Source organism: Leiobunum rupestre, chromosome 5 (assembly GCF_980474605.1).
Source record: "Leiobunum rupestre chromosome 5, qqLeiRupe1.1.hap1, whole genome shotgun sequence".
NCBI lineage: Eukaryota > Metazoa > Arthropoda > Arachnida > Opiliones > Sclerosomatidae > Leiobunum > Leiobunum rupestre.
The window spans coordinates 14,235,952-14,263,282 of record NC_143388.1 but is presented as its reverse complement, the minus strand read 5'-3'; the positions used below and the strand labels follow the sequence as shown (position 1 = coordinate 14,263,282).

Genomic DNA, 27,331 nt, shown 5'->3' with positions numbered 1-27,331 from the left:
GGTACTGGTTGTCTGTTAATCTGTTACGACGGCTGCTGTAGCTTCGTTACGGTTTGAACACACGTGTTTTTGTTAATTTTGTCTTTTGATGTAAAAATTAATTATGTTAAAAAGAAATTCAAAAGCAACTAATTTGATTGATGAAGATGATGATTCCAGTGTTTATTCTGGATTAGAAGAGGAAGACGAAGTGAGTTTCATTCTTGGAATCCAAACCTTAGAGTTTGCTTTACATAACTTCAATGAAAAAACCATAGTTAATTTTTATTTTCTTATTAAAAAATACAATCAAAATTTTTATCCCTCGAATTTCTAATTTTTCAAAGGAAAGCAGTCAAGAATTGTCTATCAAAGAATCTTCCGAAGAAGATATATCTGATGGAGATGATGCAGTTAGCGATCTATCGTTTGAAAATGAAATTATTAATGAAGAGAATCATAGATCAAAGAATTATGAAGATGCCACTGATAACGTAGAAGATAAAACCGAACCCAGAGAAAATGAATATGAAGAAGATTCATCTGATGAAGAAGTAAGTATTTGGTCTAGTTGTTTGTGATAGTTTTGGTTTGATCACCGCAACCTGCATATTCAACAGAAATTATTTTGATAGGATTTGAGGACCACTATAGGAAATGTTCCACTTCACTGGTACAATGATTATCCACATTTGGGCTATGATTGGGATGGTGAAAAAATCTTAAAACCCATCCAAGGAGATGAATTAGATGAATTTGTGAAGAAAATGGATGACCCTAATTATTGGCGCACGGTTAGAGATCCCTCAACTGGCCAGGATGTTATTTTGACAGATGAGGACTTACAACTAATAAATAATATTCAAAAAGGAAGATATCCTGATGGGAATTATGACCCTTATCAAGTAAGTTTGAAATGAAAAAAAAAAAAATTTAGAAATTTTAACTATGTTAATCATATATCACAGCCATTTGAAGATTTCTTCACATATAAAACCATGATTCACCCCGTTACTAACAGACCTGAACATAAAAGGTCATTTATTCCCTCTAAAAATGAAAAGGAAAAGGTTTCTCGTATGGTACATGCTATTAAAATGGGTTGGATGAAACCAGAACCCCCAAAAAAAGAACCTAAAAAGTTCTTTCCATTGTGGGAAGATGAAAATGAGGTAATACATGCCATAATTTCCATTCTTAATTTCGCTTTAAATGTTGCAAATCTTTCATGTTTCTTGAATAGAATGAAATCAACAGCAGAATGCAAAGGTACATTGCTGCTCCTAAGTTAAAATTACCTGGGCATGAGGAATCATACAATCCTCCCCCAGAGTATTTGATGAATGAAAGTGAAATTCAAAAGTGGAAACAACAGGAACCAGAATTAAGGAAAATCAATTTTATTCCGAAGAAATATGACAGTTTGAGATTAGTACCTGGATATGAACATTTTACGCAAGAGAGATTTGAAAGATGTCTCGACCTGTACCTTTGTCCACGTCAAGTGAAAATGAAAGTGAATGTAGATCCTGAAGATCTGATTCCTAAGCTACCAAAACCAAGGGATCTTCAGCCATTTCCCACAGCCTTGGCTCTTGTTTACGAAGGACACACTGACATGGTTAGGACAATCAGTATTGAGCCTTCTGGTCAATTCTTCGCATCTGGTATAACTACACCATATATTTCAATTAATTTCAACCTATTACGTTGTAATTATATAATTATTTACTTTATAGGAGGAAATGATAAAAGTGTTCGTATTTGGGAAGTATTAACTGGACGTTGCATAAAAGTGATTGAATTTGAAGAAATTGTTAAATGTGTTGCTTGGTGTCCAAATTCTTCCATTAATTTATTAGCTATAGCTTCGTAAGTATTGCTGATTTGACAATTTTAATTTTTTTCATATATGGCATTTAAGGAAAATTTAAATTTTCTTATTTGAATAGAGGGAAATATGTGTATATTGTTAATTCTGGCGTTGGAAACAAAACTGTTGTTAATGACACTGATGTAGTCCTTCAAGCCGTGTCAGATACTATTGAAGTTCTTGATAATGAAGTGGAAAAAGGTTAATACTAATGTAATTTTCAACATTTGAATCCATTTAAAAAATTTAATTTATAATTTCCAGTAACTTCAAAATCATCTGTAGCGTGGAAAACAATTCCATTGGATGATTCTAAATTCCATAAAGGAATTCGTATTTCAATTGAACACTTTAGTACAGTTGAGCAAATAACGTGGCAAGCCAAAGGAGATTATTTAGCAAGTGTCACCTCACCCAATACCAACCAAATAGTGTTGGTACATCGTTTATCAACCAGAAGATCGCAGGCCCCATTCGCAAAGACAAATGGCTTGGTTCAGAAAGTCTTATTTCATCCTAGTAGACCTTATTTCTTTGTGGGCACTCAACAACATGTTAGGATTTTCAATCTCTTGAAACAAACACAAACAAAGAAACTGCTCTGTAATTGCAAATGGTTGTCTTCATTGGCTATACATCCAAATGGTTAGTGCAAGAAATTACCAAGAATAGTTTTGTCCAATGATTAATATATGCGAAAAATTTCAGGAGATAATCTGATAATTGGCAGTTTTGACTGCAGATTGAGTTGGTTTGATTTGGATCTTTCTGTTAAACCGTATAAAACTATAAGGCATCACAAAAGGGCAATAAGACAAGTTAGTTTTCATCGAAAATACCCATTATTTGCCTCTGCAAGTGATGATGGCTCTGTTATCATTTCTCATGGAATGGTTTATAAGTAAGTTTAAAGAACAACATGGGTGTTGCTTTGTTAAATTTTATTGATGGGTGCTTTTTTTTTCTAGCGATCTGCTTCAAAATCCCCTGATTGTGCCAGTCAAAATTCTTAAAGGACACCAAGTAAACAATGACATGGGTGTCTTAGATTGTCAATTCCATCCCAATCAGCCATGGATATTGTCCGCAGGGGCTGACAAAATGATTCATTTGTACACATAAGTTTAGTAAATTGAATTTTTTATTCTAAATAATTTGGTGGCTATTGTAATTTTCTTTGGAAGATTCTACAGACACATGTTATTCTATACATTGATTTGAGGCTATTTTAAGTCCAGTCTCAATGGTTGTCCTGCTTTGTCTAATTCCACACCATTTACTAGATGATAATCCCTTTTACAGTAAGCAAACAATAAGTCTGTTACTAGAAAGATCTGTTAACAAAAGAGAGTTGCACAGAATTATTGAATTATCACAGTACCACATTTACATTTCCTGCTGAATACTAGTAATATACCTGAGCAGTGTTGAACGCCAAAGTTATTCCAAAATAGAAATTAGAGTTGGCACTGCCTGCATGGATCCAAAGATACCAGAGTAATGGAGCTAGGACGAATGTCACTGCCAGAATACAGCCAACTAGGAAACTTTGCCTCATAACTAAATTTTGAATCACATTCATTAAACACATGTACTTCTTATCTCTCAGCCAAGATATATAAAAAAAATATTTACATGGAAAGTTATGTCTCCAGACAGGTAAAAATGCCAAAGGAATAGCATAGTCTCCTATACTTGGATAGGATTTGAATATAGCAACCAGAAACAACTGAACATAAAATAGCATCATTGGTTCATGCCTGATTTAATAAATTAAAAATATAAATTTCCAAAAAAATCTACGAATCCTAAAATTAATGTATATACTTGAATCTAATTGCTAAAGGCAGTGCGTAAATGAAGACATTAATTTGGAAGGTCCATAAGAAAAGCACGCGAAATTGGTCAAACATTTCTGTAAAAAAATACCAAAATAGACCAATATTCGGTGTTAAATCAGGAACAGTTAATCTAAAAAAAGAAAAACAAATTTATTTATTCTTTGCGATCTTTAAGCCCCCAAGCGGACAAGTTTGAGCAAAAAAGATTATTTGGTTTGTAGAATTTTTTGGAATTACACACAAGCTTAGTAAAGGAAAACGCCCATACAATTAGGGACAATTCATAAATTACGTAAAGCATTCAGTGTTACTAAATGTTAGAGTGGGAGTGGTCGCTCAAATGGTAGGTAACAAGGTTTTAATTATTACAAAATTTGGGGGGTAAGGTTTTCCCAATTGTTACTCCTGGTTACAAACATTGTAACAAAAAATATAAAAATTTGCATTATCACTACCCCTGAGCAAACATTAAGCAAGTTGAGATACTGACTTCTGAAAAAAATTCTAAATAAGAAATCTCGTGGTTTTACACAGGGTTAGCCCATGCCATTACTTATATTTAATGTACCTTTATTTTTCTTTTTGGTATATTTCAGTTATTAATTACTATGGCAATTATTATAGATAAATTTTTTTCTCAAAATGGAGATTTTTGATTTGCTTGACCTTAGCTGTAAGGTAGCGTTATGTAGTTTGTGAACATCCCAATAGCACAAGTATCTTTCTAACAATTTTCAAAACTGCCTCTCTACTCTCTCTTACTCTTTGAGCATTATAAGAGCAAAATACACTCACATAGAACCATATGTTGGAAAAACAAAGTCCCAATTGCCCATGTACAACTTTGACAAATAAAGTAGACCAGCTATCGTAACAATAGATATAGCAACGGCAGTTACCATCTTGATCTTGCCAAATTTCTACATAAGAACAATACACCAATTATTAATAAATCAAAGATAAAAAAACAAATGTTTTTACTTGGTCATTTAGAATCCCTGTTAATAGAGGAATTAGTAACACTACAGGGTATATGGAATGATAACTCAAAATTGAAAGCCCTATTGTACCTAAAAACCAGCATCCTGAAATGAATTTAAAATTAGTAAAGTAGTTTAAAAAAAATTACTAGACCTTTAAATACTAACTGGAAGCCACTGAGATAAATACAAATGAAAAAATTAAATTTGTTAATGATGTTGTAGCAAGTCCAACACATGAAAACACTGAATATGGACTGAGGAGGTAGCTAAAATTATAAAAAAAAAGCCATTTAAGTTAATTTAAAAATTTAAATTATTACAAGTACATACATGCAAAACACGAAGAATGGTATAGCTCTTATTGAACTAGCATTGACAATGATGGATTTGGATGAAGATGGGACTTTGAGATTGGATTCTTGTTTCAACTGAAAATTTAATAGATGCACGTAAATCTTATATATTAAGTATGATTAGACAGGAGCTATTACCAAGTTTGTAGAGTATATCTTGGCACTCCATGCCAATAATAATGATGTCAATAAATCACAGATCTGAAGTATGATTGATTAAAATATGTTTAATGTTATTAGAGAATCAATTAACATGTCTATGATACCATAAATAAAATGGGAAAATATTCTGGAATATGCTTGAATAGTTTTGTATAAAGCCATAGAGCCAAAGGGACCTGAAACATGTTATATAAATAATTAAAATAATAAAGATATTTTTCAAAAATCGTAATATTAACTTCATGAAATGTATCTCCGGAATAAGGAGATATATCAGAGTTTTCCAGATACACCCCTTCAGTTACTGTAAATATGAAAAATTATTATTATATTGCTATTAACTATTATAAAATTTTGACATTTTGACCAAGTGTTAATAATACCTCTTTTCCACGCATTTATAGGCGTTGATATTTCTATTCGGTTTTTAAATATGCCATGCAAAGAAGATTTAAAACATAGTAATCGAACTAATATACCGAAAATTAAAACAGAAGACCATTTGAGAAAACTTTTAAACCCCATGCCAGCTAAGTCAAAATATAGCGACCATTTTAAAATGCACCGTAAATAAATTTTTCAAATTTGATTTAGCCGACAACCAATCGGCTTATTAAAAAACTATGTAATTACCATTTGAACGAATCGGGAGACGTTTCGGCCTATGACGACATTTTTTGTGACGTCACAAAGAATGTCTGCAAAACGGTTACGTAATAACACAACCGCATCCGCTAGTTAGAGATCCGGGGAGTAGCTGCTGCGCTAATAGAGATGGGAAACTACGCTGAAAACGTGAAATTAAAAATCCTAACATCAGCGACGCCCTGTGGACGGGAGGAAGTGCAAGTTTCGAACCGAGTTTTTTAGACAAAATTTGAAACACGGTTTTTGTTTTCGAAAAAATCTTTCATTCGAGTATTATAGTTTGCTAATGGCTGGAACCCCTGCTGGAACTTATTTTTAGCACTTTATTGTAAAACTAATAAAAACAGCAAATTTCTATATTTAAGTTTGCTTAAGAGAAAGAACGGTGGGATGTAAAGTAAGTGGTTTTTATTAGGCGCAGCATTCTTAAGAACAAGAATGAAGAAAGTCGTCATTTGAACTCCCTCCTTGAGGAAGTTTACATGAGCGTACTTCGTTCGATATTTTGCACGGCAGATTTTAGTCTGATCATGTAAACGCTCATGTTTAATAAAAAAGATCGTACTTAGTACCAGCTGAATAGGCGCGTTCCAAGCTTTTCATGTAAACGGGTTATCGCACCGTTACAGATGTAAGTTATATTTAATTAAGCCTACAGGGATACAGCAGTAAAAATAACAATGAATGTATTCGCGACCGAAACGAGTGGCCTAATTGTGCTAGCTTCTCCGAGAAAGCGCCTATGATCTAGCTATGATTTGCTACAGTCAAATTAAAGTCATAAGAATGTTTTTTTTTTTTAAATAATCTTATCAAAATATAAGCAAACGATGTAAACAGTATATTAAAATGCAAGTATCATTATTTATAAAGTCAAATTTACCAATAACGATGAGAAAAAACTAATAGCTTCTGCTTTAGCCGCTACCTAATTAAGTTTCAATGGCGAACCAAAGGGGGCGTAGCGGTAGTTTTCGGTTGCGAATTCATTTCAACCATGAATATCGAACTATATCATAACCCTATCTATCATCTGGGGCTTAGATGTGCGGTGCCTTTCTGCGTTTTACGTAAGCATAAGCACTGAAGCCAATCAGGAGAAGCTTTGGTCGTTGACTCAATCCATAAAACGTGGATTGCATGATTTAATCGGCGAAGAAAATAGATTTATTTTATTTTATTTATTCAACAATAAGCTGTACATGAAGCCCTGAGGACTTGTATATGAACATCTTAATCTTAAAGAGAAAAAAGACGTAAGTAAATAATGTTATAACATTGAGTTGCAGGTCCGGACTGGGACCTTAAACCAGCCCGGGCATTTTAGAAACGTCGGCCCCTACTTCCCACAAAAACCCTACACTGGCTAGACGGCTTCACGGCCTTTTGACCACACCGGCCCATTGGGCATTTGCCCGATCTGCCCTATGGCCAGTCCGGGCCTGTTGAGTTGAGATAATACGAAACTTTTCCCCGAAAGGTTTTGCGACAAGAGATGGTTACAATTTCAAAGGGAAGCTTATTCCAGTCATTTATAACAAAGAATTGAAGACACACTGTGGAGCTAGCGAGCGTTTTAGACAATTTTAACTGGTGACCTCTACGTGTAATTCCAAGAAAAATAAAAAAAATTGAAAAAATAACATTTACATTTTTATTAAAGAAGTCGTGCAGAAGTCAGAGATTATTGACTTTGTGTCGAATAGCATCCGAATCGATATTTAAGGCTTTAAGTCGGGAAGGGGCAGACAGGGAGGAAAGTTCATGCGGTAATTTAAAAAATAAATTTTGTGCCTTCTGTAGAACTTGCATATCTGTAGCCAGATGAGGAGGCCAGATAATAATCGATTACAGGTAATACTGGTGAATTAGGTGCTTGCTCGTAGCGTCGTAGGCATACGTCATAACTAAGCCCCGCCACACGATCCCAAGGTTCGTAAAATACGATCCTGGTAAATAATCACGTGACATATACACGTTACCATGGCAACGAACACAAGCCCTGCACACCCACGAGCAACCCTTACGAAAAAATCATTCGAAACCAATCAAATTCAAATTGGGACCGTATTTGCACCAATTCGGATATGTTAGAGGCCAATTAGGGAACACTTGGAGATGAAATTTACAATTGGTACCAATCTGACCTCAATTGAAACCAACTGGTTATAATGAAAATTCCAATTGGAGTATGCGCAACACAATTGGAACTAATTCGATATGAAAAGGTACCCAATTGGAGTAATAATGACCAATAGACTCATTTAAACCATTTCATACTTTTGCCTCAAATAGTATCCCAATTGAGACCAACAACCCGGAGGTTGGATCCAATCCCTTACGAAAAAATTAGGTGGTACCATTACATTACCTAGTGGTTCCATGCATTTGGTTTCCTGGTGGTATCTAATGGGGTCCATATGGGACAACTATTAATTCAATGGGGTCTATGGTGTTCTAATGGGCTCCATTGGTACCATTTGGAAATCAAATGGGCTCCAATGGTTCTTGATGGATGTCAACAAGCTCCGAATGGTTCCTGATGGAAGTTTTGAGGCTCAGAATGGTTTCTGATGGAAATTTCCAGACTGCGAATGGTATCAGTTAAAGTTGGTTTTTAAACCAAATGGGTTCTAATGGTTTCAATTGGAACTCAATGGGCTCTGACTGTGACTGGGTTTTCTTTAGGGTACCATTTGGAAACCTATCTTTGATTTAAATCACCTATTATATTTCAATGTAATTTTAAATGTCAATTTAGTGAAAATGCTAGCTACAGCTATGGGTTAGTGATGGCCCACTGCCATACTTTTTCAGACATAATTGCTGCCAGTAAAACTAATTTATCCAACAAATACCCAACTTGTTTTTTTTTTCTATTATAGTCTCCTCGGAATTGCTTTATCATCCAACTAAACTGACTGTAATAAAATTAGATACAATTTTTCTTTAATATTTCCATGCAAATTCACTCGTCTTAAAGGTAAATGCAAACAGTAACCGATCAAATGCTCTCCCTAATTACATTTCTTGAATTGTCACAGTCATATTAATTACTGTAAACTGTAAACATATAATCTTATCGGCAAAGTGTGACTCAGTTCAATAAGCACTTAACTACGGTGTAATCATTATAGTTGTAGTTCATTCATTACACTATGTAACGTTTAATTCTTGTGTGAGTACCAAAACCACGTAATATGAAAAACGTGTTTATATCTCAAAATGGGTTGTCACGACACGTGTACAAATCGCGTAATTGTGTTAACAAACTGGTTGGCTGATTTAACAGCAATTTGAACCACTGTAAAAATGTAATTGAAACCATTATCTACCTCTAATTGGAACCACTATCGACCTCCAATTGGAACCACTATCGACCTCCAATTGGAACCACTATAAACCTCCAATTGGAACCAATATAAACCTCTGCACTACAATTGTAAAATCTACAGATCCCATTTAAAAAAACAATTGGAAAAATGAAATATCCCATTTAGAACCAATAAGCAAAACCAATTAACTCTACAATTGGAAAATCAAAAGGGTGGGGTGCATTTGGCCGACTCCTCATTTGGCCGACTGCTCATATGTCCGAATGCCCATTTGGCCGACAGCTCATTTGGTCGACTTTTCGGTCGGCCAAATGAGCAGACCATATGGCCGACTACTCATTTGGCCGACTACTCTTTTAGCCGAAATTCTGGTCGGCCAATGAGCAGCCCATTTGACCGACTGCTCATTTGTCCAACTACTCATTTGACCGACTGCTCGTTTGGCCGACTACTCGTTTGACCGACTGCTCGTTTGACCGACTGATCGTTTGACCGACTGCTCATTTGACCGACTGCTCATTTGAACGACTGCTCTTTTGAACGACTGCTCATTTAACCGACTCTTATACTATAGCCTGTCCTTCTCTATGTCTTTAGTGATAGGCTGACTTATAGAACGGGACTGTATTCTAAGTATTGGCGCCCCCCCCAGCCCCGTTCTTTATAACCAAGCTGGGCCTTCTAAAACGTGACCTAGAGGACAGTACCTAGCCAAACGCACCTAGTATCTTCCAAATGCCAAACGAGCAGTCGGGCAAACGAGCAGTCGGCCAAACGAGCAGTCGGCCAAATGAGTAGTCGGTCAAATGCACGGTCCATTTGTCCGACTGCCCATTTGGCCAACTTCTCAGTCGGCCAAATGGACAGTCGGACAAATGTTCAGTCGGCCAAGTGAGCAGTCCATTTGGCCGACTGTCCATTTGTCCGATTTCTCGGTCAGACAAATGTGCCGTCGGACAAATGGACAGTCGGCTTAACGTGTATTTTGTGGTCGGCCAAATGAGAAGTCGGCCAAACGAAACTCTCCCAATCAAAATATCCCATTTAAATACAATAAACAAAACCAATTGGAAATAAATAAATTCAGAACCAATAACAAACCAATTTAATCCATCAACAATACCAATGTGGAAACAAATGGGAATGGTCCAAAAATACAAGTGGAACCAACTAATCGTTACCAATGTGTAAAAAACAAATGGTTTCTATTGATTTTTTGTAAGGGAAGCTACGAATTATATAATGCTTTGACTAAACGGGGGGAACGGAAGTACAGAAATTACGTCGAATAATAACAGCAGTAAAACGAATACGTTTTGAAATTTTATTAGTGTGGGCGGAAAAATTAAAATTTCCATTCACAATCACCCCCTTGATTCCGCTCCGATAGAGTAGTACGAAAAATTCGGGTTCTTACTGCCCAAATGCAGAACCGAGCATTTGGCAATATTGAAGGCCAAACCACGAGCGTCCGCTCAGGACACTGCCTCATTGAGGTCAGATTGAAAAAAGGTACAATCAGTAAGAGAGTGAATTTTGAGGTACAACTTAGAATCATCAGCGCGAGAGAATGGAGGCAATTAATAAAGGCATCAAACAAAAGAGGGCCAAGGACTGAACCAACATCAACAATTAAGGAAGTCTTTGGACGACCACGGGAGAGGCAATAACAAAGACCAGTCTAAGGTTGGGTAATTAAAATCTCCAAGGATAACTAGACCACAATGAGTATTTTCACAATAAAAACTGATGACATTAAAAAACTTAGATAAAAGATCATGATTAGCATATTTGAGGTTATTAAAGCGATAAATGGCAAAAACATTAGTAGAATGAGAGGAAACAGTTAACATTAAGATATCAAGATCTTGTAGGTTAGGGGCAAAAAGGGGTAAATTAATTTCTTAAAAGGAAAGAGGCTTGGCTAAAAGGGTATTATCATATGTAACATAATTACTCATAAGTATGCTACTAGCTCTATTTCTTCACTAACGGTTTGTTTCACAGATATTGCGTCATCCGTACCCTACGTAATATTTGACGTCATTGAATCTGAAATGCCGATAATTGCCGTCGCCCAATTAGCTCTACGTCTGATAAACCGACGGCCATTATTTTAGTAAACAAACCGGTTTGAACAACCAAGGCTTAGGAGCTAAAATGAACTACGATATAGTGTCAAGTTCGGTTAATGTAATTAATTTGCAAATTAATGAAGTTCTCGGAGACTCACGTTCTAAAATAAATTTGTATTGTCAAATAAAAGAAGAATGTTTATTGGAAAAATAGTTGAAATTCCGGTTGGCCTTTTTTGGCGCATCTACAAGGTTGGAGTCTTTAAAGATTCTTTTGAGCCTAGGCCTAACTCTTCTAGGCTTGATATGGGTTTTAATAACGCTGGTGGAATATCCCACTTCGACGACTTGTTCCATTTTCGGAAAGCGATTACTTATTGGTCATTTTCCCCAACCTTTTTTTTTCTAAATTACTCATTATTTATCTTCATCCGCATAAACCAAGCGAGTTTATAAATTTCAAAAAAGCCACATTGGGCTGACTAAAATTCCTTCTCAATTTAGAGGTTTTCCATTGGCTTAAATAAATATGTTAGTAGCCAATAGTGTGACTCCCAAAATTACCAGGATGAATAAAAAGGTTAAAATCTAACCGTTAGTGAAGATTTTTGAATGGAATAAAGGTACAGTGGCATACTTATGAGCAATTAACAAATTATGTTACATATGGTATTATGTACATAAATGTCAGCTCCACCATAGGAGTTAGTTATTCGATCTTTTCGGTAGAGATTAAAGTTAGGCAAAGCAAGTTCACTATCAGCAATATCTGAGGACCAAAATGTTTCCACTACAGCAGCCAGAACAACATTTTCACTGTTTATGAGAGCACAGTTAGGGTTCTGCCAGTTTATAGAGACTATTTAAACTCCGAAAATTGGTTGCAGCCAACTGGTAGGGAGACAAATTAGGGGCAGAGCTGACAGATGACAAAACCGGGAGACTTGAATTAAGAGATAAGTCAACTGTAGGACGGAAGGGTGGTACATTAGCATTAAGTCCACTACATAAAGGGCTGGGTCAAAACAGGGTTAGGACTTAGAATGGAATTGGGATGGGTTGCTTAGCCCATGGACGCAATATAAGCGTCCATGCTTAGCCGATAGTTATAGTTATTCGGGGTCCGGGGATGAGATTGACTCTGAAGAATTAGGTTTAGCGCTCAAATGTTGAAAAATACCTGTACTTTCACAAATTACTGGATAATCATAATTAAAAGAATTTATTATTAATATTCTTACCTATTTTTATCCAATCAAAAAGATGTGTATTAAAATTTTAGAAACGAAAAGCAAGTCAAGTTTCAAAACGTTGCTCTTCAGGTTTCAAAACAATGTTTGAGCGGTGGCGCGTGACCAACGTCATAGTACTAAACCCCTCCCACCTAATGCAGTTCCATATACACTCTTTTTAGATACGTTTACTGGGCGCCGCCATTATCGTACAGACAACCAAAGAGCAAGCGCTCTACCGCAGAAATTACATCCCCCAAAACCGGTTTTTTTCATCATCACCCTCCCCGTAGACTGTAAGGTAATGGCGGTTGATTGGGAAGGCGCGTTTAAGAGTCTATTGAGGTTGGTGTATATGGCTGGAAGCCTTCACACCATGCACACAGGAGAGGAACTCATTCACTCATAGAGATAGAAAAGATATAGAGGGAAGATTACCGCGTTAAGGCACCCCTGTTTTTGACCGAGAATATTCATCGCCCCCCCCCCCCCCCCCCACGCATGAATGAAAGCGGAGATGGGCAGAATTTGCAACGCCATCTATCCTTCCTTTGTTCGGGGTCGGAATAAAGTTGTACAAGTTTTTGGTGTATATAGCGGGGGCCTTCACACCAGGCGCGCAATTTAAAAACAAACAAAACAAAAAAGAAAAACAATAAAAAGCCCGAAGAACACTGGAAAACAAAATAAGGAAACCGATCAGAATGTCAATGCACCGCACGTCACAGAATAGCACAGGTGGCAATAATAATGTCCATATGACCTCCATGTACTGCTTTAAGAACCCCCACGAGAGTGTTCAGAAGATTGCGCTTCTGGAGCGCTGAAACCAGCGCTGGGCGACGCCCAGTGTGATAGGGGCAGGTGAATAAGATGTGGTACGCATCGTCGATAGCTCCGCAGTGAGTGCAAGAGGCCGCCACACTGAGGTTGAACCAGTGTAGGGTCGCGTTTGTGGGAAGGCGACCACAACCTAGTCGCGAGAGAAGGGTATCGTCCTTGCGCGAGAGTTTCAAGTTAAGTATAGCACTAGAGCCGGGAAAGGGTTTAGCCTCACGAAGAGGCCGCACTACCCTACTGGTCTGCCAGTCCGTACTCCACTCAGCTGAGAGAGCCCGACGACACGCACTCTTTATTTCTACAAGAGTAGACGGGAGGAGGAAGTCCACTCTAGAAGGGCGCTGGAGCCCAGTGACCGAGGGGAGACGATCGGCCATCTCGTTTCCGGGAACTCCCACGTTTGCTGGACACCAGATTAGAGAAACCGGATACGGGTACTTATCGCAAAGCTCCTGGATACAGATGGCTACCGGATCCATAGACCGTAGGAGAGAGCCATCAGGATGACAAAAAGCTCGACCCGATTAATAGGATGACCGGAGTCCACTAAATTAACCGCACCAACGTTGAGGGAGGGAATTGCGAAGGCAGCACCCGCGACCCCTGAATCGGGGGAAGCCGAACCGTCCGTGTAGAGAACCATCGCGTCCTTCGCGTGAGGCTCGAGAGTGGCGAAAAACAGTAGGTACTGTCCTTGGTAAAATGTCACAGGTGGCCGCAACGACGTCGGACAATCCGGGGGAAATAAAAGAGGGGAACCACCAGGCTCCCCGCCAGCAATAGGCACAAGTAGGCACGTGCCTACGTTGAAAAAGTGTAGGCCTACTTTGGGGGCCTCTAAATTTTTGAAACGGTGCCTATTATAACCCTCAATATTTTTAGTTACTAGTTTGTAAAATAAGATTTGATATTTCCATTTTTAGCCTACTAAGAGTAATATAACAGATTGGAAACGAAGAAAATCGAAAGTTAATTTTATCGAAATGTACTATAATTAGCTACGGTTGGCAACGCTGTCCGTGATTATAGATTTTCCCCTTGAAAAAACTTTTTCTTTTGAATTGACTGATAAGAGATGGTGACGGCGGGGGGGGGGGGGGGAAATACGTCATGCTAGGCCGCAAAGTGCAGGGACACCTGTCTTTTTGCCTCGGTGTCAGTGAGAAGCTACAATACACACAACAAAGACATTTAGTTTCTTGGAATTTGACGACGTCAGTGAAGAGGACCGGAGGGGGGGATTGCCAAAACTGGATTTCTCTCTTTCTCGTCCCAGCAGAGGTAAAGCCCAAGCCTATTGCTTTGATAGGAAGGGGTTATTCTTTCAAATATTGAGGAATTTGGGTTTCCCCTTTTTCCCTCTTTTGCGAAGTCACGTGATTTCAGTGACCATCGAACGGGGTCCGTTTGTGATTAGGGCCTCGCATTTCGTCAATCGTCATTTCGATTTCGTCTCCTGAGCAAGATAGTTCTCAATTTCGAGTCTCTTTTGGCCAGAATTTAACTAGATTTAATAGTTGATTTTTCAACAGCCTTTTTCAAGGCTAATAAGCTATTGTAGCTTAATTTTCCAAACAGCCTTTTTCAAGACTAATAAGCTATTGTAGCTTAATTTTCCAAACAGCCTTTTTCAAGGCTAATAAGCTATTGTAGCTTAATTTTCCAAACAGCCTTTTTCAAGGCTAATAAGCTATTGTAGCTTAATTTTTCAAACAGCCTTTTTCAAGGCTAATAAGCTATTTGTAGCTTAATTTTCCAAACAGCCTTTTTCAAGGCTAATTTGCTATTTATAGCTGATTTTCTCACTGCCTTTTTGCAACCTAATTAGCTATTATATTTACATATACTATAGCTCTGCTTAATCCAAACAGTCTTTTCGAGACTACTAAGCTATTACAAGCTTCGTTTAGAATAGGTTTTAAATTAAGTTTTAAAATATGAGCACCCGAAAGTTTTTATCTGGGGCCCAAAAACGCCAGAAGCGCAAGAGAGAAGATGGTGTTGTTAGTAGTCAGAAAGGCGCAATGGAACGTTTTTTGAAATCGTCAGGCAAGAGTCATAATGATGGTCCCGGGGAAAGCTTGGGAAAAAAAGAGGGTGGTAATATTTCTGAGGTTCTTCCAAACGTCAGTTCTGCTTTAGACATTGCACTAAGTAATGAAGCCGAAATTATTAGAAACCCTACTATATCTGCCGATGTGCATGATTTAACTAATTTAACAGAAGTGCGCTTACACGAATTGGATATTAGTTTAGATAAAGATTGCCCTCCAGTTCAGCCTAAACTCAATCCTTTTCCTAAAACTTTAATGGGTGGTAAAAATCGTGGTTTCATTTCTTCTTGGTACGACAAATATCGAATGCTTCAGTTGCAAAAAAAGCAGTTTACTGCTTTTGTTGCCGTCATTTTCTAGGCAGTAGAAATACTGGATTTGTGAACGGATTTTCGGATTGGAAAAAATTCGAAGAACATTTCACTTCGAATAAATCTTCCCACCAACTAGCCTATAGAATGTATTTAGACTACACTGAATTAAAATCTCGTGGATCAATAGCGTGTCAGGTTAATGGCCACCATAGACTTGACGTAATTAGAAATAGAGAGGTATTATCTTCACACGTGGAAGTCATAATTTTATGTTATCATCAAGATTTAGCACTTCAGGGGAATACATCTGCCGATAAAATTGGAAACAGAGGAAATTTTATTGAAATTTTAGAACTTCTGAAAAGAAAATGTCCTGATTTGAAAGCCAAATGCGAGAGTATTCCCAATAATGCAAAATATATTCACAGCACTGTACAAAATGAAATAATTGACATTTGTGCAAATTTAGTAAGGAAAATGATTATCGAAGAGGTCCGGTGGGTTTTACTCTGTAATTGCCAATGAAACCCGAGACAATGCAGGGGTGGAGCAGCTAAGCGTTTGTATTCGATATACTAGAATGGAAATAGGTGTCGTAGAAAGATTTCTAGGTTTCACTGATTTACATAAGTTCGATTCTGAGAATATCAGCTTGGCAATTATAAATCTTTTGACAGAGGGTGGTTTAAAACTGGAGAATTGCGTTGGACAGACATATGACGGGGCAAGTGTAATGAGCGGACACGTAAAAGGAGTGAGGGTGAAAGTAGAAGAGGCAGTAGGCGGACATTGTCCGTACGTGCATTGCTACGCGCACCGCTTAAATTTAGTTTTAGTTGACTGTTGCTCCAAAATATTGTCAGTTAGGGAACTACTTGGTTTGGTTCAGGCCATATACAATTTTCAAAGCAATTTGGTTATTAGAAGCGAATATTTTGAAAACTCCCAAAAATATCTGGGCTATGAGATAGTTAAAATGCCACAAAGCTGCGACACTCGGTGGTGGAGTAAAAAAAAGGTGTTAGTTATTTTAGAAATAGACTCGATTCCGTAGTTTTAACGTTAGAGAATCTAATTGAAAACGGAAAACCAGAGGAAGATGCTGAGTGTCGTGGGTATATATCCCAATTACATAACTTTAACAACTTAAAGGGGCTCTAAAGTTCGGTGGCAAAATGTGTGTAAAGTCAGTAAAGTGCGAAATTTACGGTTGACTCTGCCGCCTCTGCCAAGGCCGAGTGAGGGGTTGGGGGGAATGAAAAGCATGCTCAATTTTTTTTTTTTTTTGCCACCGAACTTTGGAGCCCCTTTAATATTAATTGTCGCACTAGACGAATTCCCTGTCGGAATACTTGTAAAGTTCGAAAGTTATTTTAACGGAAGCCGTTGCCATTTGCCAAGCTACCGTTAAGACCTTAGAAGAATGTAGGAACTCGGAACGTTTTGATTTAATTTGGGTAGAAGCTACCGCAGAATCTGCTTTTATTGCAATACCTGATCGTAACAGCGAACCGATAGCTTTACGGAAACGTAAAATAATCCCTAACAAGAGATTAAAACATAGTGTGGTAACGAGTACAACGGGTAGCAGGGAAACGGAAGCAAAAACCCTGATTGAATAGTTGAGGTCCACCTATTGATAAATTTATTTCAGAAATGAAAATTCGACTATTGGAAAACTCTGGCTTATTCAAAGGTATAATGGCGTCTGACCCTAACTCGGAAAACTTTCTTAACGAAAACGATATCGTAACCCATTGTAACACTTATAATCGGTTTCAATTCGACCTGAATTCGTTAAAAAGCCAAATTAAAATAGCCAGAAATTTAATTATCCCCAAGAAATTTACCAGCGTAATCGACTGCTTCCACTATTTAATTAAAATGGCAGATGGGTTCCCCGACCTAGTGAAATACTACAAAATTGTTTCTTGCATTCCTGTGGCAAATACAATCTCAGAAAGAAGTTTCAGTTCACTCAAAAGAATTGAAACACGTCTACGGACAACTAGCTATGGGAGAATTTAGGCTTTCAAATCTGGCTACACTGTCGATAAATCGTGATTTGTCGAATTGTTTAAAAGAAAACCCAAAGTTAGTAGTCGACGAATTTGGAAAAAAAAACTAATCGAAGAGTGTCATGCCTTGATTAAAATGCCTTTAAAAAATTCAATGGGAAAATAGAAATCATGTCAAAATTTAAAACATTTAAATAAAAAAAATCCTTGAAACTCGGGAATTTTTTAAATAAACATTATAGATGGGGCCTCTAATTCAGGCTGGGCCTACGTGCATAAAATCCCTGGTGGGGCTACTGGGAACCTCTTGTCGAGAAGGATTCCTCCCCTCATACAGATGGCGCTGAGATCGGCGAAAACTTAACAAAGCATCTCGACAAGCGAGAGTGTGGGGGAGTTCATTGAATTGGGAATAATACTGCTAGAATTAAAATTACGATTTCGGTTGCCATGGTTACGCGGGACCTGTTCTGATAAGAGTGTATGAAATTCATCTTCATAATTAGGCGGTAGCGCCATCTATATTCTGTAAAGTTATATGGCTAAAAATAAATAATTATTAGCTAACTCACCGTAACTTGAGTTAAAAAAGGATCGTGTTGACAGAATAAAATTATTTTTAAACAACTTTAAAGGTTTGTTTGTTACGAGTAATCATACATTTCAATTTCGCATCAGATTCGCGAAAACAATTCAATTGCAATATAGTTTCCACCACTAGAGACAGATGCCGCCATGGTAGAACGATAAAGTTGATAAAGTCTCCTTATTGAACGAAATTGGTCACACGCCAGCCAGATTTAGTTGTACCTCTATTTATTCCCAACTCAATGGGGGAGTTCTAACTTCTAGACAAGCACAACAAGGCAGCTACGAAGAGGAAATCTCATTTTTGTTTAAATGCATTTACGTAGTAATTAAAATATGCATTCTACGGAATTATCAAGTGTTAGTAGTGTGCCGGCTTTTATTACGAAGCTTTGGAGATTGGTTGAAGACCCAAAATGTGACGATTTAATTTGTTGGGGAAAGGTAATACCAAAGTTTTTTTCTCAAAAAGTGAAAAGGCTTACACAGTAGGTTCGAGGCCGAATAGCAAACGGGAGGATAGTCGTGGAACGGCGATGCGGGTAAAAAAATAGGCCGAGATAACATGGGGGACGGCCGCAGCAGTCACTGCCATTGGGCAACACCTGGTACTTAAATTAGTAACTCATATTTTTGTTTACCCACACGAATATATTGTAGCTGTAGGTGTTAAATTGGCTACTCTTGGTCATGTCAGTTACATAACCAATAAGTTTTTGGTACCAAATATGGACTGATATTGATATTAAAAATATTCATAACTTTAAGAGCTACACACTAGTTTTGTCTCATTTTTATATATTTTTGGTACTTGGGGAAACCTTAAGCTTTTTAATCATTTTTGTCATTCTCAATCATAAATTTCAGGATGGCTTGAGTTTCTTTATTCATGACCAAACTCGATTTGCTAAAGAACTGTTGCCCATGTATTTCAAGCACAATAATATGGCTAGTTTCATACGACAACTTAACATGTGTAAGCTAATTAAATTAGATTAAATTAAAAGTCCTACATGGCATTCAATTTACCTTTTTGCAGATGGTTTTAGAAAGATGATGCACATTGATCAAGGAGGGCTAAAGTCGGAAAAAGATACCATGGAATTTTACCATCAATATTTCTTGAAAGGTCGAGATCAGTTGTTAGAATACATAAAAAGAAAAATTTCAATACCGGTACGATTCAGTTTTTATATGGTTTTTCACATGATTAAATTCTTATCATAATTAATTTAACTTAATTAAACAGGCTACAACCAGTCGCGCTCCTGTGCCGGAGGATATTAGTGTTAAACCTGATGTAATGCATGAGATTCTCACAGATGTTAAAGCGATAAGAGGTAAACAAGATAGTGTGGATTCTTTATTGAACAATATGAAGAGAGAAAATGAAGCCCTGTGGCGGGAAGTGGCCTTTCTGAGACAAAAACATTTGAAGCAACAGCAAGTTGTTGAGAAGCTTATTCAGTTTCTAGTCACTTTGGTGCAACCTGGAAACAGAAACATAAATGTGGTGCAAAGGAAATTGCCGTTAATGCTGTATGATAGTGCAACAAGTACCAACATCGCAGGACCTTCTGAACCTAAAATTCGCATAACAAGACAATATGCTGTTAGTATTATTTTCATTTAGCCAACAATTTGAGGTTTTCGGATTATTCTAAATACTTGACAATCAACAATGTTAAACGAATTAAGTTGATTATTTTAGGAAATACGTGTACTTTTACCACACTAACCCTTGAAAAACCATTATAATTTTTTTATTTTTGGCTTAAGATAAAATTCCCATAAATCTTCTTTTATTCAGTCACAACAAGTGATAGTTTTAGAGGTGTGCGAGTATTCTAGGACTAGAATGAGTACCCTAGTCCTGCACCAAGACCTAGAAATTACTGTAACTGATCTCAACCAATTAAATTAATAGTTTAAAGTAATTTTAATTTTGTTACACCACAGCCAACTTTGATCTCTCGCTATATTGGCCAACCCATTTGCCAAAATTCCGTGAGCAAGGCTATATCGAGCATGGTGCTGCACTCGTCCAGTTTTTTTTATTGGCTTCAATGCAAAAACTATTCTAAAAATAATATTCCGCTAGGTTCGCTCAATCCGTACAGATATCTTTTGCTCGTAGGTTAACATAGAAACTTCAACGAATGGGTTGGCCACTATAGCTCGAAATCATAGTTGGCCAGGGTTACGCTTATCATTTAGTAATTAGTTGAAAATTGGGCTGATTTTCTTTAATTGGCTTAGGGATAAATTATGAACTTGTATAGACCTCGAGACCATTTTTCAGGACTCGATGTCACTCGAGTGAGTCTTATTTTCCAGGACTCGAGAGACTAATGAACCCAATTTTCCAGGACTTGACTCAAAACCCAAAAATCAGGACTCTCACACCCCTAATTTTTTTGGTTCAAGAGTTTGTTATCAGCCAAATTATGACTATTACCTAATATTAAAAAATTCTTTAACTTATGTGTTCATTTTGCCTAAATAATGTTCTAACAATGTGCCAGCTTTTTCTTATTTGCTTCATTTGGTATTTTTCAGTCCACTAATGATCCAATTTTATCAAATAATGGACCGGTTATTCGAGATGTAACTGACACATTGGAAGGAGGAAAAGTTGCGAATGAGGGTGGAGAATTGCCAGATACTGTTTTGAATGAATCTCTGCTTAATCCGAGCACGAGCGTCGAACATCAGGAACAGAGCCCATTATGTGAAGTTCCTCTTGTAAATAGCCCTTCTGTAGACAGTCCATTGAATCCGGATGACACGATGGAGCCTTTAAGTGTTCTTATACCCTTGCAAACACCGACGTAAGAAATATTGCTAGCGAAGTTTCTGTAGGCTTAAAACCCCATACCTCTAAATTTTTTATTTTTTTAAGGGGTACAATTTTAATGTCGCCATCGGATAATAATCTGGAAAATGATTATCTAAACTCCCCTCCTATGCCTCTGAACCTTAATGACTTAATTAGTAATGAAAAATTAGAAACCAGCCAAAAATCAGAGGAAATCATTTTGCCTGATGTTGAAAATGAGGACCTCACAACACCTGATCTTGAGGAAGGCGAACCTGAACCTTCTACTTCAAATGAACCTGACATGACAGTGGCGTTAACGGATCAGAATCCTTCGTCATTGTGAGTCTTCACTCTTTGTTTTCTACTTTTTTTCTATTTCTGTATAACTTCATTCCTAAAACTTTAGTTCGTTGTTAAGTCCTGGTTTCAAAAGATTTGAATTGGAGAGGTAACAACGAAAATCATATTAATATTGAAATTATCATCAGCACTTTTGAATGTACTTTCATTCCTTGAAATTTATGGAGGACTTCCATCTTTTATTTTAACAAAAAAGTTAATGAAAATTTTGCATAAATTATTGTTGATGAGTTTCATTTTTTTGTAATAAGTAAATTAGCATTAATTGAATTTTGAAAATTTAAAGATCTACATTCTCAGACCATTTGGAAGGCATTGATAATGAGTTGGATTGGTTAACGGAACAATTATCAGGAAATTCCCTGAGCATTGATACAAGTAGTTTACTTGGAGTAAGTTGGTGACAACTTTATTCAGAGAAAAGGATTTTAATTTCTTTTGACTAAATATATTATTAAAATTTATAGTTATTTGGAGCTGATGATACAGTACCAGGAAATAATTTGCCAACAGTAAGTTTTTCAGTCATTTTTGATAGTGTGTTTCAGTAGTTTATGGGCTTTTAAAAATTTGACAAAAATTATTTGCAATGCTTGAAAACTACTATTTTAACAACCATTGTTATTTTAATTTCTTCAGAAATTGGCATTAGGTGGCTAATAGTATTTTTTTTTAACAAACTTATGGTGTCGGCCAAAGGCCTTAGAAACCAAATGCTAATACAGGGTTGCCACGAAATTTTCAAAACCACATTCCCTGACTTTTCCAGGTTTTCCCTGACACGTTTTTGTGTTTTTCCCTGACATTTTTGAAGTAAAAACCAGCGAATTCTGTATAATGTTTTCAAATTTTTAACATTTATTGTAACTAAGAATTAGGCCTGTGCGAGTCCTCTTTTTATGGTTTTGAGTCGAGTCTCGAGTCCTTTAGAATTGTACTCACGAGTCTCGAGTCCAATTCCCGAGTACTCGTTCGAGTCCTCGAGTCCTTAAGAATTAGTTCGAGTCTGTTCGAGTCTTAATTTTCTGGTCGAGCCCAGTTAAAGTTAAAAAATTTTGAATCTCCAACATAGTCATTTGAGTCCCAAATTTGTCAAAGCCATTTTAAGTAATAAGAACTTAGAAGCAATTTTATTTACTATTTGTTGGTATTTATTTAGAAAAAATTATATATTCATTTTCTGGTCGAGTTATAAATACTAAAAGTCTTAACTTATACTTATTTGTAAACGTAAAAACTCAAAAAGTAATCTAAACTTACTAAAACCACGTCACCAACACAAAGGAAAGACCTCTCTCTATTAAAGAATTCAGTGATCAAAACTAAAACTAAAACTAAAATTGGAAAACATGCCGGCTTGGTGAGTCACGCGATCTCCGTTTGGAATTCAAAGTCCGTGGGCAAACGCTCCATAAAAAACAAAAACCACTACCATAGCGTGATTACGGGATTTCACCTGGTGGTGAGCTGTTGAATGAAACAACGCGTTAAAAAAATTAGATAAAAAAAAACTTGGAACTCCTAGGACTCGTAAGACTCGTCAAAAAAAAGGACTCGTTGTAATATTTAATAACTCGAGTCCACTTCGAGTAATTTTTAAGCCTTGAGAAAGGACTCGGGTACTCGTACGAGTAATATATTAAGACATCGCGAGTCCGAGTCCGAGTCCGAGTACTCGGACTCGAGACGAGTACTCGCATTTTTCGAGTACTCGCACAGGCCTACTAAGAATTACAATTTACCCTTCAAACATTTTAAAATGACCAGAATTTTACTTTTATCACAAATTTTATGGAACTTATGCATCACAGACGTAGTGTAATTTGAATCAACTTTTCCATCACAGACTTTATATAGTGAAATGAAGCTCGGTAGGGGTTATAATAAAATTCCCTGAAATTTCCCTGACTTAATAAATTTTTTTCAAATTCCCTGACTTTTCCCTGACTTAATAAATTTTTTTCAAATTCCCTGACGTTTTGGGTCCATTTTTAAATTCCCTGTTTTCCCTGTTTTTCCTGACGCGTGGCAACCCTGTAATAGTATTTCAATTTATTTGCTTGAGATTGGCTTCAAATCTGTCTTCATTGCCATTATACTCTCTGAGATTGAAAGGCAAATGGCAAATGTTATGAATTAATAGTGGTTGCATGTAATAAATGCTTGCGTTATTTAGAATATTATATTTGTTGTGTTATTTTGTTCAATTTTATGGCTTGGTGCTCAATCTTGAATTCTTTAAAAGGTGAAAAATAACTTATTTTCCATATTAATTAAACAGGATGCATTTCGATTTACCAAAGGAGATGTCACAGGTAATTAGTTCAATAAAAAAATTTAGTTTTAACTTCATGTAAGAGATTATAAAATAAGCCAAAAAAATTAAATGGTTCTAGGGAATGAAGTGGTTCAGTATTTACCAAATTTATTTGATTCGGATATTATCAATCCTGAAAATGTTAAAGATAAGAGAACTATGGATTTGGCCAAGCAAAATGAAGACAGTTCGGAATATGTCCTATCTGATGACCCCATTTCCGAGCTGTTATGTGCAACTGAGTCGACGCTGTTCAAGAATGCATCCGAGTCTGTTTCAAATGAGGCGAAAATGATTGAAAAACTTCAATCTGATTTAAATTCTCAAATTAACAATCCAAATGAGATTGGTAAAATATCAGTTAACTTGGAAAATCCAGCCAAACTACAGAGAAAGAAGGGAACCCCATCAAACGCAGTTATTGCCAAGAAGAAACGCCTTAGCTAGAAGAATTTTTTCATTGAAGATGGTATGTTGTTTTAAAAGACTTGCAATAACTCTATAATCTCGAGATTGCAAAGACAAAAATTCATAACTGAAAACTACCATTAATCTTCAACATGCTAAAGCTAAATTAATATAACTATTAAGTTTCTAATTGTTTCACATAAATGTGTCAGTTCCATATCTTTCACACGTTACTTTCTTAATCATAGTCATAGAATCATAGTGTGCGTGTGCAGAGAATTGTAATAAATAGAGGTTTGCATATACCCTTTTTTTGGGGACCAAATTGAATGAATGTAAAATATTGGTTTTCTAGCCATATGTATATAGTGTCGGCTAACTGTTCAGAAACCAAATATTATTAAGAAAACCAAATAATTTGGCTTTACAGTTTTAATTATCTTTGCTGTTTTAAAAAATTGTTCTATATACAGGGTGTCCAGTAAAAAATGGTAAATAACTGAAAAAATGTATTTTCTGAAAAATTTCAAATTTCTATGGAACATTCCTCTGGTATACATTATTAGTGTAAAATTGAATGACCTTGAACCATGTCTTCAAGGTCATTCAAAAACTAGAACCATTGGGTTTACGGATTTGATTCCAATTATAAAGTTTAACGACGGAGTCCAATTATTCTAAAACTTGTTGTCATGACAATTAATCTTACAGAAAGCAGGTTAATTCATTAACCTTAAATTTCTCGACTTCTGATTTGTCAAATCAAAGTTATTTGAACTCATAAATGTTTTTTTGAAAAATTTTAAATTTCTTTCAGTTATCATTTTTTTGTTTTTCAGTGGACACCCTGTATATTTATTTCTCTATCTATAATTTAACCAATAATAGACTTAACAGCTTTCTTAGCAACACCATACTTTTTTCTTTCAATGGCCTTGAAAGTCAACCAGAGAAATCCCATAGTTATTCAACCAGTTTTGCAAACCATTTGAAATACCAAATATTTTCTACCACGCTATTTGATCAGAGAAAATGAATATTGAAACTCTATTCGATTTGGTATTCTATCAAATTATTTGGTTTAACCAAATATCTTGCATACTCTTAGTAATAATTTTTTAATGGCGCTAATCTCTTGTGGTGTGACATCAATTCTACGTCATTCCACATCAGTAATAATTTCGACTAACTGACACACTTATGGTATACAATTGTACTTATGATTTAACTAAAGAAAAGTCTTTCATGTCTTCGTTTAGGTGGTTCTAACAATGTTTCTTTTTACTTTAATAAACAGGAGTTTGGTGAACTAATGAAGTTTTTACAAATTGTATATATAAATTCATAATGAACACTAACATTGAAACTAGTGAAGAACAGTTTCAATCTAACCACAGTATTTAGCTTCATTCATATTCTATTTTAATTAGTTTTGTAAAGCCGCTTGATCAACTTTATTTACTGTACAGCATATGTGTATCTTTGCAGTTATTATTAACTTCCTAGTTTGTTCCTAACTAAAAATTTTGTTCTATTAGCCCCATGCGCTTCATTTCATATAGTTCCACCAGAGCTCAATAGTAATCGAATATATGATGGATAAACATTTCCACTGGCACACTGTATCTTTTAATGCCTTATAAATACTGTACTCTTAAAATGTACCTTGTAATTAAAATAAAATGCTACCTATGATAAAATTTAATGTCCGTGAGAAAGATACATGTGTTTTTTATTTATAATTCAAAATTTTTGAGATTGCTAGTTGCTGAACTTTCAGTTTTAATCAGAGATATATTATCCAAAAATTCCAAATCATTTTCTTCTGAAGCTTTACTGTTACTCTCACCTATTTCCACCATAGATGCTGCGTCTTTGGCTCTCAGTTGGGATTTTAGAGTTAGTTCTTCAATTTTCAGTCTATTTACTTGATCTTGAAATTTCACCATTACCGCCATTATTAAGCTTTCTTCTTCTTTGAGGTGTTTTAAAATTCGTAATTCAGCCATTTTTAGTCAATACTAACCTGCCTGCTGTTAACTAGAGGACTGTTAGTATTACAGTTGAGTGGATATAGTTCAAATTTCTTTATCGAAGTACTTTTTTTGCACGTTTAGTTCCTCTATGGCTATATAGATTGCAAACCAGCATCAATTGAGAATAATCGTAATGTAACTATCGTTTATTCTATTTGAACTAGAAATCGACTTAAATCTTACTTCAAAAATTAATCTTAGTGATGGATTAAATTACGTGACGCACTCTGGACGGGATAAACAAAAACAAAAGTACCTATTGTTAAAAATAGCCGATTGTAGAAATCACAATCATGTTTCTTTGAACTGTTTCGACTGCTTCGGAAGTTGATGGGTTTCCCAATGAGTTGACGAGTGCAGCAGATCCCATATAATACACTAGAATACTTTTGGCCTTCCCATGTGCAGCCAGGGACGTGATTTGGGGAGGGGGTGGATTGAGTTTTTACGACCTAAAAAAGTTTACAATTTGTGTGCTTGCTCGTAGCGTCGTGAGCATACGTCATAACTAAGACCCGCCTTGAAACGGCCGCCATGACATTAATTTCACTTCACAGATCACGAGGCAAAACGACACACGATTCTGCGAAATAATTACGTCATGGCCGACCTATACACGTTACCATGGCAACGAACACTAGCAACACCCAGTGGCGTAGCGAGGGGAGGGTATGTGGGGCATCCGCCCCGGACGCCATTCACCAGGGGGCGTCAAAAACGGTTTACGACCTTTTTGTCAACGAACAAAATGGAATTTTAGAGATTTTTAAAGCAAAAGGGCACCATTTAAGAGATTTGCCCATGGCCACACCCACGGGCAAGCTACGAATAAATTTGCATTCAAAACATTAGAAACGTGTATTTATTGTTTTGGCTTGAATTTTGTTATTGCAAATATTATGCAATAACTCTATCGATTAAAAAAACGAAAAATATTCAATTTGACGCGCTATTAAAAAACCAGCCAACAACTTACGGCCAACAGGTGCTTAATAAAAGTAAATCGCCAAGAAGTAATATTTCTAGAGCCACGACCTGCAAGTTACTGTTTATATAGTGCTTGTTGAAATAATGGAAACTTTTCAACTGTAAAT

At 36.3% G+C, this 27,331-nt stretch overlaps 4 protein-coding genes across 7 annotated transcripts; 2 read left to right on the top strand and 2 right to left on the bottom strand.

The window, feature by feature from the left end:
* LOC149943615 (ribosome biogenesis protein bop1-A) lies at nucleotides 1–2,998 on the top strand. The gene is made up of 10 exons (XM_090174484.1): nucleotides 1–190; nucleotides 327–533; nucleotides 615–884; nucleotides 948–1,151; nucleotides 1,223–1,646; nucleotides 1,719–1,851; nucleotides 1,932–2,053; nucleotides 2,117–2,497; nucleotides 2,561–2,753; nucleotides 2,821–2,998. The coding sequence occupies exons 1-10, from the start codon at nucleotides 104–106 to the stop codon at nucleotides 2,972–2,974; spliced, it is 2,175 nt and encodes a 724-aa protein (XP_090030610.1). The 5' UTR covers nucleotides 1–103; the 3' UTR covers nucleotides 2,975–2,998.
* On the bottom strand, nucleotides 2,976–6,442 carry PIG-U (phosphatidylinositol glycan anchor biosynthesis class U). The gene is made up of 14 exons (XM_090176126.1): nucleotides 6,405–6,442; nucleotides 5,825–5,853; nucleotides 5,575–5,661; nucleotides 5,431–5,495; nucleotides 5,296–5,367; nucleotides 5,168–5,230; nucleotides 5,007–5,104; nucleotides 4,842–4,942; nucleotides 4,675–4,778; nucleotides 4,489–4,613; nucleotides 3,680–3,823; nucleotides 3,488–3,612; nucleotides 3,270–3,412; nucleotides 2,976–3,186 (listed from the first exon to the last, which is right to left on the bottom strand). The coding sequence occupies exons 1-14, from the start codon at nucleotides 6,440–6,442 to the stop codon at nucleotides 3,076–3,078; spliced, it is 1,305 nt and encodes a 434-aa protein (XP_090032252.1). The 3' UTR covers nucleotides 2,976–3,075.
* Hsf (Heat shock factor) lies at nucleotides 6,264–25,908 on the top strand. 3 transcript variants are annotated; one of them, XM_090175206.1, is made up of 12 exons: nucleotides 6,264–6,470; nucleotides 19,163–19,271; nucleotides 19,335–19,471; nucleotides 19,545–19,907; nucleotides 20,855–21,126; nucleotides 21,198–21,455; nucleotides 21,523–21,564; nucleotides 21,763–21,868; nucleotides 21,944–21,988; nucleotides 23,758–23,791; nucleotides 23,873–24,262; nucleotides 25,499–25,908. In XM_090175206.1, exons 2-11 carry the CDS (start codon nucleotides 19,220–19,222, stop codon nucleotides 24,238–24,240), a joined length of 1,677 nt encoding a protein of 558 aa, XP_090031332.1. In that variant the 5' UTR covers nucleotides 6,264–6,470; nucleotides 19,163–19,219; the 3' UTR covers nucleotides 24,241–24,262; nucleotides 25,499–25,908. The 3 variants fall into 3 exon arrangements, with proteins under 3 accessions (XP_090031332.1, XP_090031331.1, XP_090031329.1); XM_090175205.1 differs by lacking the exon at nucleotides 6,264–6,470 and adding an exon at nucleotides 18,554–18,739 and having other exon boundaries at nucleotides 25,502–25,908; XM_090175203.1 differs by lacking the exon at nucleotides 6,264–6,470 and adding an exon at nucleotides 18,554–18,739.
* LOC149943612 (uncharacterized) lies at nucleotides 25,746–26,811 on the bottom strand. Of its 2 annotated transcripts, none has more exons than XM_090175207.1 (2): nucleotides 26,421–26,811; nucleotides 25,746–26,329 (listed from the first exon to the last, which is right to left on the bottom strand). In XM_090175207.1, exon 2 carries the CDS (start codon nucleotides 26,208–26,210, stop codon nucleotides 25,938–25,940), a length of 273 nt encoding a protein of 90 aa, XP_090031333.1. In that variant the 5' UTR covers nucleotides 26,211–26,329; nucleotides 26,421–26,811; the 3' UTR covers nucleotides 25,746–25,937. The 2 variants fall into 2 exon arrangements, with proteins under 2 accessions (XP_090031333.1, XP_090031334.1); XM_090175208.1 differs by having other exon boundaries at nucleotides 26,494–26,811.
* Nucleotides 26,812–27,331: the final 520 nt, after the last annotated feature.